The 20,419-nt window shown below is 39.3% G+C and overlaps 1 protein-coding gene across 1 annotated transcript in view; it reads left to right on the top strand.

The window, feature by feature from the left end:
* Positions 1-20,419, top strand: part of SPATA16 (spermatogenesis associated 16) — a 316,780-nt gene that overhangs the window by 107,641 nt on the left and 188,720 nt on the right. The window contains exon 3 of the mRNA XM_053572851.1: positions 10,478-10,567. Within this exon, the coding sequence (XP_053428826.1) occupies positions 10,478-10,567 (90 nt within the window). The remainder of the gene's footprint in view (positions 1-10,477; positions 10,568-20,419) is intronic.

Below are 20,419 nucleotides of genomic sequence, written 5' to 3'. Positions count from 1 at the left end.
CAAATCATTGAGACAGGTTAGGAACAAGATGGAGGACTGAAGCCAGCTTCCCACAGAGGCTCCCGTCCAGAAAGAGAGTTAAGGGACAAAAATTTAGCAGGTAACCTGGTGGATCTGAGCTGCACCAAGAGAGAAGGCTGAAGAACACGTATCAACCCTGCTGAAGTGAGCTGAGACCACAAGGACGCAAACAAAAGGTACAAAACCCATCGCCAAGCAGACGGGAGTCCCCCCTCCCCCATGAGACTGGCTCAGGAGCCCCACAAACAAACAAACAGCAGAAATCAAAGGCCCTCCCACTACACTCCACAGGAGAGACCTCCTAAAAACTGGACCTACCTCCCCTACTAGGGTGCCATGGCATTCTCCTGCTAGGCATAAAACTGTATAAAACTGTAAATATTCTTTGCCTGCAACCCTGATCTCCCAGCACCCCCCTCCACTCACACTGAGGTCTGGAGGCCTGTCCCTCAGGAGTCCGGATTCTTGGGTGATTTCTCCATAGGGTGTGGACAGTGACTGAGCTGTGCCGACTCTGGAGCACATGAGTGAGGAGAGGACAATCAGCTAGAAGGGAACCGCTCCAGAGCGGCAGTTCCCTCAGACGCGGAGCAGCGGCTGAAGGAATCGCTCCAGAGCGGAGGTTCCTTCAGACGCAGAGCGGCAGCTGTCTTCTGGCAGTGGTGCAGCCGGGCATAAAACTGTGTGGAACTGAGTGTGCTTGCTACCTACAGCTCTGGGCTCCCAGCACTCTCCTTCCCCTCACTCTGAGATCTGGAGGCCTGTCCCCCAGGAGTCTGCATTCTTGGGTGATTTCTCCGTGGGGTGTGGACAGTGAATGAGCTGCACCGACTCTGGCATGTGTGAACGAGGAGAGGACAATCAGCTAGAAGGGAACCGCTCCAGAGCTGAGGTTCCCTCAGATGCAGAGCAGCAGCTGTCTTCTCGCACTGGTGTAGCCGGGTATAAAATGTGGAACTGAGTGTGCTGGCTACCTACAGCTCTTGGCTCCCAGCACTCTCCTTCCCCTGACTCTGAGACCTGGAGACCTGTCCCACAGAAGTCCGGATTTTTGGGTGATCTCTCCAGGGCTGTGGACAGAGCATAAATTGCGGCTGGTCAGTGCTGACTCTGGGGCAGGAGAGCCATTTTTTTTTTCCTAACAGCAAAACAGCTCACTCCTGATATTCTGAAGCCACACCTCTGTCTCCCTGGGCAACCAGAGGAGGCCACCCGAGTAAAAGATTTGCCTGAGGCTACTCACAAATCTGGGAAGCTTCCAGGGCCGCCGACTCAGAGAGGCAACTGAATACAAACCTCCAGCAGCAAAGAGGTTGGAACTCAGAACAGCTTATCTTCTGCAGGCAATTTTACCAGGAACAGAGACAGAATCCCGCAAAGTTGTTCTGTTCTGTTCTGCTCTGTTCTGTCAGTAACATCAATCAGGGGCAGGACTGAGCCTGAGTAAACACCATCCCCCACCCACACCCCCACACCCCCACACCCTGACCTTCATCAAGCACTGGAGGATGTCAGGCTTCACCTCCTCCTGCTAAATAGCAGCAGAGTGTAGAGGCCTGGCAGATTTCTTTGCAATTCAGGCAGGCGCAAACCCCTGGAGTATCTGTTCACTACAGGCAACTGGGTCACCCATATGCAGTGATATCAGTGACTGGGTCCGACAAAGGGGCAAGGTGGAGAAGGAGGCATCAATCTTCCCAGACTGATCTATTTGCTAGGTGTCTCCTCCTCACTCTACGCAGCACTGGAATAAGCCACATCAGAGTAGTCACCAGACCCCTGTGACCCAGCTCCCAGAGATCTCTTGAACTCTCCCACCCGAGACAGGTGCCGACTGAGACAACTGATTTGGACCTTTTGAACTGAACCAATAGACTGAGGACTTTTCAGGTGGTGCCCTGGGTGTGCGGTTGTAGGAAGGTTTGATTTTCCTTCTCCAATTGGTGCAGGAGGTGGGCAGGGTGACTTAATTGCTGGTTTTTCTCCACAGCTGAGACTTTAACCCAGAGTAAATTTTTCACTAGGATTGAACAAAAACCAGCTGAAAACAAGACAGAATCACTTATCCCCACCACACCTGACAGGGCCCCAGTTTCTCAGGTTACAACACTGTACTGGCCCTCGACAAAGCCCCAGGGGAAAAACCAAAGGGGGTAAAACAACCATGGGGCGGAATCAGCAGAAAAACTCTGGTAACACGAATAACCAGAATAGATCAACCCCACCAAGGAAAGATATGGCAGATGTAATTGAAGATCCCATTCATAAACATCTGGCCGAGATGTCAGAAATCAAATTCAGAATTTGGATGGCAGACAAGATTAATAAAGTGGAATTAGGAATTTGAGGAAAAATTCAAAAGTTGTCTCAAGAATTTAACGAATTTAAAGACAAAACCACCAAAGACTTAGACACACTGAAGCAAGAATTTGCAGCCCTCAAAGATATGAAAAGTACAGTAGAATCCCTCAGCAACAGAATGGAGCAAGCAGAAGAAAGTATTTCTGACATCGAAGATAAAGCCTTTGTATGCTCCCAAACTCTCCAAGAGGAAGAGAAATGGAGAGCAAAAATAGATCATTCTCTCAGAGAGCTCTGGGATAATTCAAAGAAGGTCAATATACGAATAATTGGAATTCCTGAAACCTATGAAGTGACCTCGATGGGCACAGTGGCCCTTCTGCATGAAATTATGAAAGAGAATTTTCCAGACATGCCTAGAGATTCTGAAATTCAGATATCAGACAGCTTCAGAAATTGAGCACGACTCAACCCCAATAAGACATCCCCCAGGCATATCATAATTAACTTCACTAAAGTTAATATGAAAGAGAAGATTCTCAAGGCTGCCAGGCGAAAGAAAGCCATTATGTACAAAGGGAAGAATATTAGAATGACTGCAGATCTCTCTGCTGAAACTTTTCAAACTAGCAGAGGGTGGTCATCGACTTTTAACTCTCCTAAAGCAAAATAACTTTCAACCCCGGATCTTGTATCCAGCTAAACTGAGTTTCATTTATGATGGAGAAATTAAATATTTTAATGACATTCATATGTTGAAGAAATTTGCCATAACCAAACCAGCTCTTCAGGATATTCTCAGACCTATCCTCCATAATGACCAACCCAATCCTATACCACAAAAGTAAACTCACTCAAAAACTTTGGATCAAACTCCAATTTCCACCCTGGCGAAAGGTTTAAAAATGTCCACTGGACCTTCGAAAAACTCGATACCCAAAATTTCACCAGACTTATCAATATTCTCCATTAATGTGAATGGCCTAAACTGTCCTCTAAAGAGGCATAGGTTGGCTGACTGGATACAAAAACTCAGGCCAGATATCTGTTGCATACAAGAGTCACATCTTAACTTAAAAGACAAATACAGACTCAGGGTGAAAGGATGGTCATCCATATTTCAGGCAAATGGTAATCAGAAAAAAGCAGGTGTCGCAATTTTATTTGCAGATACAATAGGCTTTAAACCAACAAAAGTAAGGAAGGACAAGAATGGTCACTTCATATTTGTTAAGGGTAATACTCAATATGATGAGATTTCAATTATTAATATCTATGCACCCAACCAGAATGCACCTCATTTTGTAAGAGAAACTCTAACTGACAGGAGCAACTTGATTTCCCCCACCTCCATAATAGTCGGAGATTTCAACACTCCTTTGGCAGTGTTGGATTGATCCTCCAATAAGAAGCTGAGCACAGAAATTCTAGATTTAAATCTAACCATCCAATATCTGCATTTAGCAGACATCTACAGAACATTTCATCCCAACAAAACTGAATATACATACTTCTCATCAGCCCACAGAACTTACTCCAAAATCGATCACATCTTAGGTCACAAGTCTAAGCTCAGTAAATTTAAAGGAATAGAAATTATTCCTTGCATCTTCTCGGAACATAAAAGGAATAAAACTTCAGCTGAGTAACAACAGGAATCTGCATACTCATACAAAAACATGGAAGTTAAATAACCTTATGCTGAATGATAGCTGGGTCAGAGATGAGATTAAGAAGGAAATTGCCAAATTTTTGGAACAAAACAACAATGAAGACACAAACTATCAGAACCTCTGGGACCGCAAAAGCAGTTCTAAGAGGGAAATTTATAGCGCTGCAAGCCTTCCTCAAGAGAACGGAAAGAGAGGAAGTTAACAACTTAATGGGACATCTCAAGCAACTGGAAAAGGAAGAACATTCCAACCTCAAACCCAGTAGAAGAAAAGAAATAACAAAAATTAGAGCAGAATTAAATGAAATTGAAAACAAAAGAATTATACAACAGATCAATAAATCAAAAAGCGGGTTTTTGAAAAGGTCAATAAAATAGATAAACCTTCGGCCAATCTAATCAGAAGAAAAAGAGTAAAATCTCTAATCTCATTAATCAGAAACAACAAAGACGAAATAACAACAGACTCCTCAGAAATCCAAAAAATCCTTAACGAATATTACAAGAAACTTTATTCTCAGAAATATGAAAATCTGAAGGAAATTGACCAATATGTGGAAGCACGTCACCTTCCAAGACTTAGCCAGAATCAAGTGGAAATGCTGAACAGGCCCATATCAAGCTCAGAAATAGTATCAACCATACAAAACCTCCCTAAAAAGAAAAGCCCGGGACCAGATGGTTTCACATCAGAATTCTACCAAACCTTTAAAGAGGAATTAGTACCTATATTGCTCAACCTGTTCCAAAAGGTAGAAAAAGAAGGAAGACTACCCAACATGTTCTATGAAGCAAACATCACCCTGATCCCCAAACCAGAAAAAGACCCAACAAGAAAAGAAAATTATAGACGGATATCACTAATGAATATAGATGCAAAAATATTCAACAAGATCCTAACAAACAGAATCCAGCAACACATCAAACAAATTACACATCATGACCAAGTTGTTTTTATCCCAGGGTCTCAAGGCTGGTTCAATATACGTAAATCTATAAATGTAATCCAGCACATAAACAAATTAAAAAACAAATACTATATGATTCTCTCAATCGATGCAGAAAAAGCTTTTGATAATATCGAGCATCCCTTCATGATCAGAACACTCAAGAAAATTGGTATAGAAGGGATATTTCTTAAACTGATAGAGGCCATCTACAGCAAACGCACAGCCAATATCATATTGAATGGAGTTAAATTGGAATCATTTTCACTCAGATCAGGAACCAGACAAGGCTGCCCATTGTCTCCATTGCTTTTTAACATTATAATGGAAGTATAGCCACCGCAATTAGGGAAGAAAAGGCGATCAAGGGTATCCATATAGGCTCAGAAGAGATCAAACTTCCCCTCTTCGCAGATGATATGATTGTATATCTGGAAAACACTAGGGACTCTACTACAAAACTCTCAGAAGTGATCAAGGAATACAGTAGCGTCTCAGGTTACAAAATCAACATTCAGAAATCGGTAGCCTTTATATATACCAACAATAGTCAAGTTGAAAAAACAGTTAAGGACTCTATCCCATTCACAGTAGCGCCAAAGAAGATGAAATATTTGGGAATTTATCTAACAAAGGATGTGAAAGATCTCTATAAAGAGAACTATGAAACTCTAAGAAAAGAAATAGCTGAAAATGTTAACAAATGGAAAAACATACCATGCTCATGGCTGGGAAGAATCAACATTGTTAAAATGTCCATACTACCCAAAGCATATACAATTTTAGTGCAATCCCTATTAAAGCTCCACTGTCATACTTTAAAGATCTTGAAAAAACAATACTTCATTTTATATGGAATCAGAAAAAACCTCGAATAGCCAAGACATTACTCAGAAATAAAAACAAAGCAGGAGGAATCACACTACCAGATCTCAGACTTTACTACAAATTGATAGTGATCAATTTGGTATTGGCACAGCATGGTATTGGCACAAAAACAGAGAAGTAGATGTCTGGAATAGAATAGAGAACCAAGAGATGAATCCAGCTACTTATCATTATTTAGTCTTTGACAGGCCAATTAAAGACATTCAGTGGGAAAAAGATTCCCTATTTAACAAATGGTGCAGGGTGAACTGGCTGGCAACCTGCAGAAGACTGAAATTGGACCCACACCTTTCACCATTAACTATGATAGATTCTCACTGGATTAAAGATTTAAACTTAAGACATGAAACTATAAAAAGACTAGAGGAGAGTGCAGGGAAAACCCTTGAAGAAATCGGTCTGGGCGAGTATTTTATGAGAATGACCCCCCCGGGCAATTGAAGCAGCTTCAAAAATACACTATGGGGACTTGATCAAACTAAAAAGCTTCTGCACAGCCAAGAACACAGTAAGTAAAGCAAGCAAACAGCCCTCAGAATGAGAGAAGATATTTGCAGGCTATGTCTCCAACAAAGGTTTAATAACCAGAATCCACAGAGAACCCAAACGCATTAACAAGAAAAGAAAAAGGGATCCCATCCCAGGCTGGGCAAGGGATTTGAAGAGAAACTTCTCTGAAGAAGACAGGCGTGCAGCCTTCAGACATATGAAAAAATGCTCACCATCTTTAATCATCAGAGAAATGCAAATCAAAACTACTTTGAGATATCATCTAACTCCAGTGAGACTAGCCTATATCACAAAATCTCAAGACCAGAGATGTTGGAGTGGATGTGGAGAAAAGGGAACACTTTTGCACTGCTGGTGGGAATGCAAATTAATACATTCCTTTTGGAAAGATATATGGAGAACACTTAGAGATCTAAAAATAGAAACGCCATTCAATCCTGTAATTCGTTTGCTGGGCATATACCCAGAAGACCAAAAATCACATCATAACAAAGATATTTGTACCAGAATGTTTATTGCAGCCCTATTCATAATTGCTAAGTCATGGAAAAAGCCCAAGTGCCCATCCATCCACAAATGGATTAACAAATTGTGGCATATGTACACCATGGAATATTATGCAGCCTTAAAGAAAGATGGAGACTTTACCTCTTTCATGTTTACATGGATGGAGCTGGAACATATTCTTCTTAGTAAAGTATCTCAAGAATAGAAGAAAAAGTACCCAATGTACTCAGCCCTACTATGAAACTAATTTAGGGCTTTCACATGAAAGCTATAACCCAGTTACAACCTAAGAATGGGGGAAGGGGGAAAGGGAGGGAAGGGAGGGGGCAGGTGGGAAGAGGGAGGGGGATTGGTGGAATTATACCTGCGGTGCATCTTACAAGGGTATATGCGAAACTTAGTAAATGTGGAAAAACGGTCTATGAAACTAGTGTACGATGCCCCATGATCATATCAATGTACACAGCTATGATTTAATAAAAATAAATAAATAAATAAAACAAATCATTGAGACAGAATGGATTATTTGACAAGTAAATTGGAAAACTTGGAATAATTACTTGAAATAGATATATTCTGGCTTCACCTTATTATAAATTTAGGAATTAAGAAAATATTCATAAACACACATCAAATTATGTGGACTTTAATATAAGAGTTACATTTTGAAGAATCCACAAATAGAAATCATAAAAAGCACATGATATATCACAGGCAACAAGCTGATTTTTAAAAAGAAACTGTATTGTAATGTTTATTATCTTACATGATTCCCATTCTCTGAGACCGGGTAATCAATGGAGTGAGCAATCATTGCTTGTTACTCACTCCATTCTTCTGACTAAAATTCAATGACTTCTGTCATGTAGCTATTCTAACATGGTGTTGATTTTCACCAAAAGCCCTATCAACATAATGAATCAGACTTATTTCCTCTGTGATGAAATCAGGCCAATCAGCAGAGATCTCTCTCTGATTACAGTTGTAGTTTTTTGTTTGTTTTTTTACTATAGCTCTAATGCGATTATTCGTGTTGGTCACAGACTGCCTCCCACAGCTGCACAAATATTATCATTCCCTCTGTATGTTGCACACAACATAAAGTATATCCTTAAAAGGGGCATGCCATTTTAGCAAACATCAATAAATTAATGAAAGTACAAGAACTAGGCTTTAGAACTATCACTAGCATTTCCACCAAATAATACCCAAAGGGGGCATATTATTAACTACATCTGACTGTCAAATATAATATTTATCCTAAATTTCTCAATATTCTCTTATAATTATGGCTTTAGGGTCTGGGTCTTCTCCGAGTCCTTCTCATAAAGCTCTGACTCATGTGGTTTAGAGCAGGGTGGTGTTAAGGTTAAAAGAACCCAGCTCAATCTAGCAATGGCGATTTCCAAACTCATGTCCTCTACTTGTATTTCTTCAACACCATAAAGAGGACTTGTGTTTTTTAAAAAAATTCTATCCTTTTTAAAAATCACATTGAAATTGTCTCATAGTATCTGTGTCCCTGAACCCTGAATCTTCTCTACCTTCATCCAAAGCTATGTCCACACCCCCCGCTCTGCCTTCTCCCTGTCTTTTGTTAAACCCTCTTCTCATGACTCCTACCCACTGCACTTCATCCTTCTCTCCAATCTAATCTAATTTTGTCAAAATAACTTACCTGTTAGAACAAGATTCTTAAAGAATAGCTCAGCAAAGCCAGCGCACTACATGATAGACAGAGGCCAGAGGCATGCGTGCAGTGAGGATCCTCTCACCACATATGCAGGTGCTGACTTAAATATGCACTAGTGAATGAAGAATTCTATAGGAATAGGGCAGAATTGGCTGTGATGTAGAAGAAAAGTGTTGGGTCACAATCAGAAAATCCAGTCCCTAGACAGAGAGCTCTGCTCTTTGCCTTTATAAAATTGTTTTTATGGGAATAAAATACATAAATATGCTTTATAAGTATACTCTTCTTTTGAAGTAGTAAAAATTATTAGTGGTGGCTATTAGTAGTATTCTTTTGATAACAAGTGAACCCATGTAATACTTTTGAAAGTTCCAACATTTTAATCATAACTCACCAAAGCAAACGCCCTGGGCTCTCTGGATATTAATGTATTCATTTGCACAAATCATTAGTAAAAGAGTACAGTAAAATCTCATTAACTCAGACCCCTCTAATTCAGAAGTCATCATAGGAGATGCAATATGGTATAATATTAAACTCAGTGGCTAGAGATAAGAAACAAGAAAACAACAAAAAAAAAGACAGCTCTTTGACTACATGATTTTTCCCTCAGCCTCTGGTTTCCGTTCATTTGTGTTTAAATCACCTAACTGATACAGTCAATCCATCTCATCATCACAGAATTGTGATTCTTCATAGCCCAGATAGAAATTTTTCCACTTTATCCCTTCCATATGCAATATTTCTGGGAATGGAATTTTTTTTTTGTCTGCATGTTTTTTAACTTGGAGTTCATGAATGGCCTTGAGGGGTTCATGTGAGTTCCTTAAATTGGGGCAATTATGATTATGTACATTTTTCAGGACAGAAATTCATAGCTTTCATCTGATTCTCTAAAAGCTCCGCAAATCTCTTTTTTAAAAGGTTAAGAGCCAATTGTGCATACACTGAGTTTTTCAAGGGGCGGGTAAAAAAAAAAAAAAAACAAGAATGACTTAGTTCAGTAATGAACTAATTCCAAATAATTCTCATCGATTTGTAAAAACAAGCTCACAAAATGTTGCTTAATAATGCTGTATTGATTCTGTAACCTATTATATCCCACATGGATTGATGTAGCAGAAACCCCATTTCAAACTTTTACTGATGGCTGGCCCCCACTCCCAGAAGCGGCGTGAATGTCTGTCCTGTTCTCCTCCTTCTGCCAAACGCCTGGAGAAGCAGGGCCTAGCCTAGCCGGGCTCTCAGTGAAGCCAGGAAGGAAAATGTGCTACCAGTTTACCCCTGAGGGAAGAAGGCCCGTGGATGACAACCTTCCCATCTGGATTTGGACTAACCTAGGAGATGATAGAAGAGTAAGGACAGATCATCTTATCCACAACTCAGACGGAGAAAACAGAGGCCCAAAGTGAAGAAGGGCCTTAAAAAAATTGCCAAGCCAAGGGTCAAGGCTTTTTCTGTGCCACTACATCGTCCAGCTGGAAGACACAAAATCTAATTATGGAATTCAAATGAGCATATCACTCAGATTCCAGGTCCTTCCTTTTAACTAAATCCAACAACTAATGGCCTCCTCCTTCATTAAGAGCTTACCATAAATAACCTATGGTTTTTGCCTGATTTGTTAACATTAGCACATACAATAGCACCACATCTTACATGTAATATAAATTGAATTCTAATTATTTGCCACCATCATATCTATAAAAATATCCAGTCCTATAGCTAAAATTGTGTTTACAATGCAAACTTAGTTTTTCAAAAATGCTTATTTATCTGCCTCAACTGACAATTACAGGGGAAAAAAGGGCTTCCTTTATTAGTATCTTTTAAAACAGATAGTATATAAAACTGAATGCATGTAATTTCATTCCTATAAACTGGTGATTGTCTTTTAAAAACCTAATAACATTTGCATTTCTTTTATCTTTTTTACAGGAGCATCCTTTTAAATCCAGCCTATTTCCGAAATCATCTTCGTCAAGCGGCAGTGTTTAGATGTCTGGAGAGATATTCAGAAGCTGCCCGGTACATTTGTTACAACTTTTGTGAAGATTTATTTCAAGTTAAATTAATTTTATTCTCAGATTCTGGTAATAGCATAATAGAACTTTCCATTTCTCTCATGGAATATGAGTCTATCTAAATTATTGTCTATAAACGTCAAACTAACAATTATTGACTATCTTTTTTTTTAATTAAAGCTATGCCATGTTCGTAGCTCTTACAAAAATTCAAACTTCCAGCCATGAGGTCACTGATAAGGATGGAAAGATTTCCACAGGATGATAGAAATGCATTTGACCTCTTGCTCTTGGAGATATTCCTAGTCTGGGTTGCAGTGGCACAATTCTTGACTATCTTTCTCAAGTTCTGGAGATGAAATCCACTCACATGAAAAGGCTCCCAGAAACCCATTCCTCAATTATAGAACAGGATGGGTTGTTAAAGGGATTTCAAGTATTTTTTTGTTGGACCCCATGTGTTTTTAAAAACCTAATGAAGCAGTCCCTAATATCTGCATCCCCAGAATATAGATTCATAGTGAAGAACTTTGCAACAGCTTCAATGCTACACTCAGAACTGCTTCTCACCTGTGACAAGGAATTTTCTCCCTAGGTCAAGCTCATCTTCTTTTCTTTGATGAATTCTCTCAAACACTTTTCCCCATTTCCCCATTCCCAAACAGTACCCACTGTTACATATTCAACAACTTTATTACCCCAGGAATTTAGTCAGAATGTATGATTCTATATTTCCTCCAAGCACAACTCCTCAGGGTAAATCTGCAGTAACAGAGATGAAGTTCCTGGATTGCAGGTGGCTACTATCTCTAGAACATTTGTAAATGATACTTCTTTAAAATTAGAAGCAAGTGTTTGAGTGGATAATAACATGGTTTCACAAAATTGACCCTATGGAGCTGACATGAAATCCATTTGTATATTCCAGGAGTTGCCCGAACTCAGTCAAATCAATATGAAAGGCAGGATTAATCTCAGCCACTCTCACTTTGTACTCAAACAACCAATACACTACAGTATGGTTTTACCTGTGTGTTAAAGTCTGTTTTGAGTCACTTTTAAAAGGTCTTTATTACTGTCTTTTTTTGCATAACATTTTTTCCTGTACTATTTCTCCAATGTGTTTTATCTAATGTTATCCACGTGTGACTTCTTCCTACTTTTTATTTTCCCCTCTTTTCCCACTTCTCATGTGTCAACACAACACACACACATACCATTTTCCACTACCTTCATGAGATATTATAATACAAGGAAAAACACTCAGATACATAAAAGCCAAACTGACTATGTTGTGAGGAGAACAAATGACTCTTGGCGATCTAATGTCCTGGTCTCCTTCATCTCTGTGCAATCAGTGACCAACACAGTGTCCAAAATGGACTGAGCACCCCTGGGGGGCTGTGAATTAAACTAGCTAATTTTCAAGTCTATGGCAGTATGCAGTTGAAAACCATTCAACTGCATCAATAAGATATTACATGAATTATTAATGGAAGCCTATGTGAAAGATAACTTGCAGCATGTACATAGTGGTTCAAATCACATGACAGCATGATAACTTCTGTACTAAAGGGTCATATAGCAAAAATCACGTAATCCTGCACAGCCCCCATTGTGTAACCCACGCCAGGTAAGGAGAGGCAAACTAAAGGAGAAAACTCAAGGAAGCCTCCTTATCCACCACTGGTGAAGAATTAGCTGTATATTCCTACATACATGAACTAGACCAGGAATACTAAAACAAAACTTACACACAAAAATGTTTACAAAGCCCAAGAATATGACGTGTGTAGTAAGCCGATTATAAGATAAAAGAGTGTTCTGTGAACTACAGTGAACTGGAGACCAATAACTAGAATAACCACATAATTCATCTTTCAATGTGACAGTGAAAGAGGACTATTGAAAATCATGCGAAGAAAACAAAGGCATGAACCAGCACTGTCACCAGCACATTGGCCATGTGGGAGGAGATCTCCTGACTTTCAAATGCTGACAATTACTCCAGTAGCCCTAAACATCACAGAGGCTTAGCAGTCAAAGCTGAGCTTCCTCCCAGCAGCACAAGGACTCCTTCCCATGTCAAATTTTGTGCTACATCATTTTGGGAAAAGCTTTAGTCTAAATCCACCAGTCCTCTGCCATTAGAAAAAGATATATTTTATAGTTCTCAAGTCACTAGCTTTAATAAATTCATTATCAGCAACAAAGCCAATCTGCCTTCCCTTTTATTCGGTATGGCTATTATATGCTATCATGTAACATGCAATATTGTGAGAAATAGATTACATAATAAAATAGGCAATGTAAAATTTTCTTACATTTGCCTTTTGTGTGTGTGTGTGTGTGTGTGTGTTTTGGCCAGGGCTGGTTTTGAACCCGCCACCTCTGACATATGGGACCAGCGCCCTACTCCCTGAGCCAAAGGCGCCACCCTACATTTGCTCTTTTTAAAATAATGTACTAGCAGAGAGGGTGATACTGGGGTCAGAGCTGTTTTACATTACATATAACTTTCAGGATAAAAAAAAAATGGCAAAATGCCACTAAATTATACCAGTCGTATATTGCCACTCTGTGACTTTTCTCCTTCAGAGCTAATTCTTGGCTTCCTCTCTGGCACCTGGCCTCTCCAGAGTCTTTTTGTTTACTCCTGTTTTTCCATCTGGCTCTCTGCTACTCCTGTTTGTCTTCTCTGCACTTGTTTCTCTTCTGTTTTATGCCTCTCCTTTGTTTCTCCAAAATTTCTCCCTCCCTTCTAAGGATTTGGCAGACAAAGATCAGCATAATTTTCCATTGTGAGCATTCCCTGCTTCTCGTCTCTTAATAAGCCTTCTCCATGAATCTCATTGAGTCTATAAGCCCGTGGTCCTCCTTGGTGATGGCTGTTATTTTACATGATCAGTGATTACACCTGCTTTTGTTTTATTTTATTTTGATGCCCTGAGTTTGAGATTACTTGAGATATTTGAATTTTCTGGGAATCTGCTTTCTGGATGGGTGTACAATGAAAACCTCAGAAGAGAAGTGCCTCGAAAAACAGATTCCTTTGGAAATTAATGATCAGCTATACTTAAGATGGCTGACAATTTTTGAATAAGAATTACTATTTCAGGTTAGGGTTGTAAGATATCACAGAGTTGGGGTTTGTTTTTTGTTTTTGTTTTTTTTTGCCAAGTAGTATGCTTCCATTAAGCCAAATCAAGTCACAATTCCTTAGGATGCCTTCGTCATGGAAACCCTTGGTGGGAGAGTTTAATAGAGGTGGGAGTAGGAGGATATCTTGAGAATAGCCAGCAAAGGAGTCGGGGAATAGTTTCTTCTTTTTTCTCTTTTTCTTTTCTTTTCTTTTTTTTTTTTTTTTTTTTTTTGGCTTACAAAACTTAATACTGCAGAAATAAGGTATACATAAAACACAATCTTCGAAAAGAGAAGAGTGATCCAAAATAAATTGAGGTCTTCAGAAATCTAATAACATAAAACAGTGGCATTGCTGCAGATAGGTAATCACTCAGGAGAAGCCCTACACAGCAAGCAGGAAGATGCTGTGTCAGCTTATTTGGTGACACAGAACTCTGATTTTAAATGAGATTATTATGTATCTTTCAAGGGAGGAGAATATTCTGACAGACTAAAGACAAGTGATTCTGAAGAGGTGATAGTAGTGTTGGAAGTTTAACTTAGCTCTGATTCATTTAGAAGTGTAAAATCCATTCATACACCAGGTGAGAAAAATACAGAATAGATATTTTTTGGTTAAAATGAGTTCTCGTTTCAGACCTCAAATAGAATAAATGAAGCCTATAGGTTAGTTTTTATTCTTAAATTGGCCATATGCCCAAAAGGCTTTCTCTCTCCTTACGGGAGGAACGTCATCATTGCCAGAGTAGCATCAGTGTGGTCTGGGGCTGGTCATATGCAACAGACATCTGTACACGGAAAAATGAACAGGATCATTCCATCACTAAGTGACTTCCCTGTTCCCTTGTTATCATAAAGCCATGTAAACCCTAAGCATTATAAAAATGTTACATCTTGGTATATGATGTCTAAAACAGACATAAATAAAAAGACAGATTTAGTCATTTGCCATGACTTAGATCAAGTATCTGACTTTAAGACTATTGCTCATCCAGTATTTAGGTAAGTACTGTAGGTATAGTGTTTATAATTTCAAGGAAAAGAGAGAAGATTAAGATGTAGTTAAGCCTCAAGTTCATAACCATCTCTTTTGTTTAAGGATTTAAAATTACAAGATTATTAATGTCTAATCTTATAACAATAATATTAATTTTAAGGTTGCAGTGACAACAATTGGTTAAAGAAAAGTTAGGTGGCCTTAAGGACAGCTGGTCTTTTAGAAATGTTTCAAAGTAAAAGTAAATAATGGCAAGGATACATAATCTTTTCTATAAAAATATAGAAAAAACTTTTTAAACATTCAGGCTGTTGGTAAGGACTTCTAAAACTTCATTAGAAAAAAACAAATATTGCCTGACTGTGAGTCTTTCTGCCCTACACTGATGCTCACTGAGGTGCAGGTTTTGAATGATATGCATTTTCATTGTCCCCAAACATTTCTAGAATAATTTGGAAATGCCATGTTCTTGGACTATATGCACTTTCTGTAAATATCAGGCTAGAAAACTTATGGCAGAGTACAGGGAAAGATTTTTTTCTCTTTGTTTTAGATCTAGTCTTTCACCTTAACACCTTAAAAAACAAAAAGTGGGTGGGGGAAAAGAAAATCACATCAGCGGAAACACAGAGAAACCTCAAGATGGCACATTTTAAATGTAAAGAAACAAAGATCTCTTCCCTCCCTTTCACCCATCAATCAAATCTCTACCAAACTCCACCTTTTCTACAAAAATGTAGACAACCAATTAACATCGAAATGTGTAACCCAAATAGGCTGTGCTTTAACTTGAAGAGTTCTGTGCTATTTTCTTGCAGCTAAGCATAGCCAAAAGAATCCCCTCATGCTTCTGGTAGAGGGAAAAGAAGACAAACCATTTTGAAATACACAGAACTCTGTTCTTCTTAACAAGGCCTGCCCTCAGGAGAAATGATTTAACCAGAGCAAAACCTGCTGAGTTTTATCAGAGCCTCATTTACCTGGGAGAACTGAAATACCCAACGTCAGCCCTTTCTAACCATCCTGTTGCATGTAGGGGTGAAAAAAACAACCAACTAAAAGCACTGGTGAAGTTCACAGTCCAGGGTCACAAGCTCACTAAAAGACTGAAGCCTAATCATAGGACTAGAGAGCACTCACCCTTCCCCCATGCTTTATCACTGCATCACTAAATGCCTGTCTACAGTAGCTCATTTTACCTAGTCCACCATGTACACCTTACAATGAAAAATTTCAAGTCACACTAAAAGACTGAACCACATGGTTTGAAGAGAAAAACTGAACAGAATCAGATATGACAGGAATGCTGCAATTATCAGCTCAAGAATTTATGATTAATTTACTAGGGATTTAATTGGAAAAGGCAGGCACAAATGAGTAATATAAGCAGAGAAACGGACATTGTAATAAAGGACAAAAAAGAAATTCTAGAGATCAAAACACTGCAGCAGAAATGATAAATGCCTCTGTTGGGCCCATTAGTAGACTGGACTTGGCTGAGTAAAGAATCTCTGTGCTTAAAAATATGACAATAATGGGCGGCGCCTGTGGCTCAGTCGGTAAGGCGCCGGCCCCATATACCGAGGGTGGTGGGTTCAAACCTGGCCCCGGCCAAACTGCAACCAAAAAATAGCCGGGCGTTGTGGCGGGCGCCTGTAGTCCCAGCAACTCGGGAGGCTGAGGCAAGAGAATCGCTTAAGCCCAGGAGTTGGAGGTTGCTGTGAGCCGTGTGACGCCACGGCACTCTACCAAGGGCCATAAAGTGAGACTCTGTCTCTACAAAAAAAAAAAAAAAAATATATGACAATAAAAACTTCCAACCCTGAAAGCAAAGAGAAAAAAGACTTTAAAAAAAAAATAAAGCACAACAGAATATCCAAGAACCATGGGACAACCACAAAAGATGTGACATATTTGTAATGGGAACACCAAAACGAGAACAGAGAGAAAGGGACAGAGATGATTCAGCGTCTGAGGAAAGTCTGCTTCTCATAGATAGAACCCACTGCATCCTCACAATGTAGAAAGGGCAAAAAAGGGGGCAAACTCACTCCTTTAAGCCCTTTTATAGAAACAATAATCCCATTCAGAAGAGTGGAGCCTACATGATTTAATCTTTCCCCAAGGGCCCCACCTTTTAACACTATTGTTAGAGCAGTGCAATAGCTGGAGATTGTCACCAAAATAATTGAAGAAAACAAGTAAGGTTTTAGTAAGCAAACAAAAAAAGAAAATATTTATTAATGACTTGCATGGCAAGCCAGGCCCCATCCTAGCAACTGCAGGCACCATGGAAAGCACAGCCTCTAAATTTTATACCCAACTTTGAGGAGTATTGCTGCTTCCTAGAAGTCTCCCAGCGTCTTAATTAACACCAACCTGCAAGGTCTTAATAACCCACCTGCAGGGTCTTGATCAGACTTATTCCCAGAATAGTTCAAAATAGCCTAACCTTATCCATCATCTGCCCTGCTCATATCTAGCTAGCTACCTAACACATTGGGAATTAAGTTCTAGCATGAACTATAGTTGGAGACTTCAACACTTCCCTATAATTATTTTTATATATTGTTGGGTTATCAAGTGAGATTTACTACACATGAGCAAAGTTAATTCAACAGCTAAAAATAAATAGATACAACCCATCACATTAATAAGCTAAAGATTAGAAATCACATGATCATATCAACAGATGCAGAAAACGCAGTCAACACAATCCAACAAATATTCATGATACCAATTCTCAGCAAGCTAAGAATAGAAGGGAACTTGCCTAACTCGATTAAAAAAAAAAAAAAGAAAGAAAAAAAGAAACTACAAACACATACATTTAATAAATTTAATGGTGAAAAAAATTGAAACTTCCCCACTATAATCAAGAAAAGGAATGTATGTCACCTCTCATCACTGCTTTTCAATATGTTACTGGAAGTTCTGACTAATACAATAAAACAAGAAAAGGAATCAAAAAGTATACACATTTGTAAGGAAGAAATAAAATTATCTTTGCAGATGACATAAACATCAACATAGAAAATCCAAAAGAATCAAAATAAATTCCTAGAACTAATAAGTGATTAAACCAAGATTGAAGGATACTCACTTAACTACATAAAATCAATCACTTTCCTATATGACAGAAATAAGTACATGGAACTTGAAATTAAAAACACATTACCATTTACAATCGCACCCCAAATTGAAATAGTTAGATATAAATGTAATAAAATATGAGCAAGATCTACATGAGGAAAACTACAAAGTTCTGTTGAAAGAAATCAGAGAAGAAATTTTTAAAGGAAGAGCTATTCCATATTCATGATTAGGAAGACTCAACATTGTCAGGGTGTCACTTGTCCTGTAGATTCAACACAATCCCAATCTAAATTTCAGTGTTGAGTGTATACCAACAAAATGATTCTAAAGTTTATATTAAAAGGTACAAGACCCAGAATAGCCAACTCTATATTGAAGAAAAGCAAATATCAGCCTGGCATTAACTTACTTCCAGCCTTACCACAAAATGGAGACACACACACCACAGGTCCTCACTGTTAAATTGGAACTGCCCAATGAGCACACACGTGCATCAAGGGAAGTAGGACTCAGTGGAAATCAACCTGGGTAGAGGGGGCAAAGGGGAGGATCAAAACTACCTAACAAGTACTGTGAACACGATTTGGGTGACACCTTTAGCTGGGACTCAAGCATTATAGAAGTGATCCATGTGACCCAAAACATTAGTACCCCTTCAATATTTTGAAATAACAAAAGACTTACTATCAAGCTACATCATCCAGTGTAGTATTGAGGAAGGGATAGATCAATATACCAGAACAGAACCTAGAAATAGTCTCAGGTAAGTAGAGTCAATTGATCTTTTAACAAAAGCACAAAGGCAATACAGCAGAACAGAGATAGTCATCTCAACAAACAGTGCTAACACCTAGGCACACACATGTGAAAATGAGGGATGGCAACCCAGACTTTACTCTTTTTACAAAAGCTAACTCAAAATGGATCACAGACCTAAGTGTAAAATGCAAAACTATAAAACTCCCAGAAAATAACATAGGAGAAAATCTTGCGTATAACAAGATCTTTTTTTTTTTTTGCTAAGACCTTTACATTCCACATTTACTAGGATTCACATATACCCTTGCTACAAAAGCTATGTTAACTAGTGTGATGAAAATGTGTCAAACGGTCTATGAACCAAGTGTATGGTGCCCCAGGATCATACTAATGTACACAGCTATGATTTAATAAAAATAAATAAATAAAAAGAAAACAAGATTTTTTGACTTTTTAGATACAATACTAAAGGCATAATACATGAAATACATAATTTCATGAGCTGATGAGCTGAACTGTATTGAAATCAAATTTTTATGTTCTGCAAAAGACAGTCAAGAGAATAAAAGGAGAAGACAGCACAAAAGCATATCTAATAAAAGGCTATCATCCAAAATATATTAAAAAAAAAAACTTAAAATTCAACAATAAAGAAAACAAGCAACCTGGGCAAAGACCTTAGCATTAGCAGACAACTCAGCAAAAAATGCACCATTGTCAAGTGAGGAGAGGGAAGACCATGTGTATCATATGTCATCAGGGAAATGCAACTTAAAACAATGAGATACCACCACACACCTGTTAGAATAACCAAAATCCACAAGACCGATAATACCGAACAGAGGCGCATACATGGAACAACGGGACTCCCGTGTCACTGCCGGGCGGGGAGGGATGCAAAAACTGCACGGTATGGCAGTTTCTTACCAAACTGAACACACGCTTGCCATACAATCCAGCAATCATGCTAACTGGTATTTACCCAAAGGAGTTGAAAATTTATGTCCACACAAAAACCTGTAGACCGATGTTTACAGCAGCTTTATTCATAATCGCAAAAACATGAAAGCAGCTGAGACGTCTTCAGATGGTTCCAGGGCAGCAGGGGATCGGCGCTGAGAAGAAATGCACTGTGACGCCTTGAAAGACGCGGGAAACTCCACCCCTTATGGTTAAGAAAAGCCTCAGAGGCCGCGTGGGGACTCCAGCTACCTGACGGTCCGGAAAAGGCAAACGGCAGAAAAATTCGTGATCACCAGGGGTTCACAGGACCGAGGATGAACAGGTTGGCACGGAGGACATCCAGGGCAGAAAACTGCCATTTGGCAATGCAGCAGTACCTGCTGAGACAGAGTGCGAGTCCTCACATGCTTGTCAGACCCTGCCGAACAGCAGGATGACGCAGAGAGCAGCCCAGCAGGAGATGCAGTCTTGCAAGAGCCCAGTGCCGGGACGAGACCAGACAGGAAGAGACCAGACTGGAGGAGTGCAGATGAGACCAGATTCTGCGCCTGGCCATGCACCACCACCACCACCCCCACCCCACCACCCCACCCCCACCCTCCGGCAGGACACAGGTCAGGGCGGGCCTTGTGTGGGAACTCTCCATACTTCACATTTGGTTTGCTTCAAAACTAAAGCTGCTCTAAAAAATTGTTTATTAATTTAAAATCAATACAATCGGGCAAAAGTCTGGGAAATATGATATGCGCATTGTCTCAAAATAGCTTTTTCAATCATATATCAATAACCAGGAACAAATGATAGTAACTTTTTGGTGAAGAAACGCAGCAGATATGGCCTTGATAATCAAGTGATATTTGACATTTGACAACAACAATACATGACCAAGCAATCAAT

The sequence above is a fragment of the Nycticebus coucang genome, chromosome 20 (genome assembly GCF_027406575.1).
Source record: "Nycticebus coucang isolate mNycCou1 chromosome 20, mNycCou1.pri, whole genome shotgun sequence".
Taxonomy (NCBI): domain Eukaryota; kingdom Metazoa; phylum Chordata; class Mammalia; order Primates; family Lorisidae; genus Nycticebus; species Nycticebus coucang.
The sequence above is the reverse complement of the archived record's forward strand: the minus strand, read 5'-3'. Positions and strand labels throughout refer to the sequence as shown.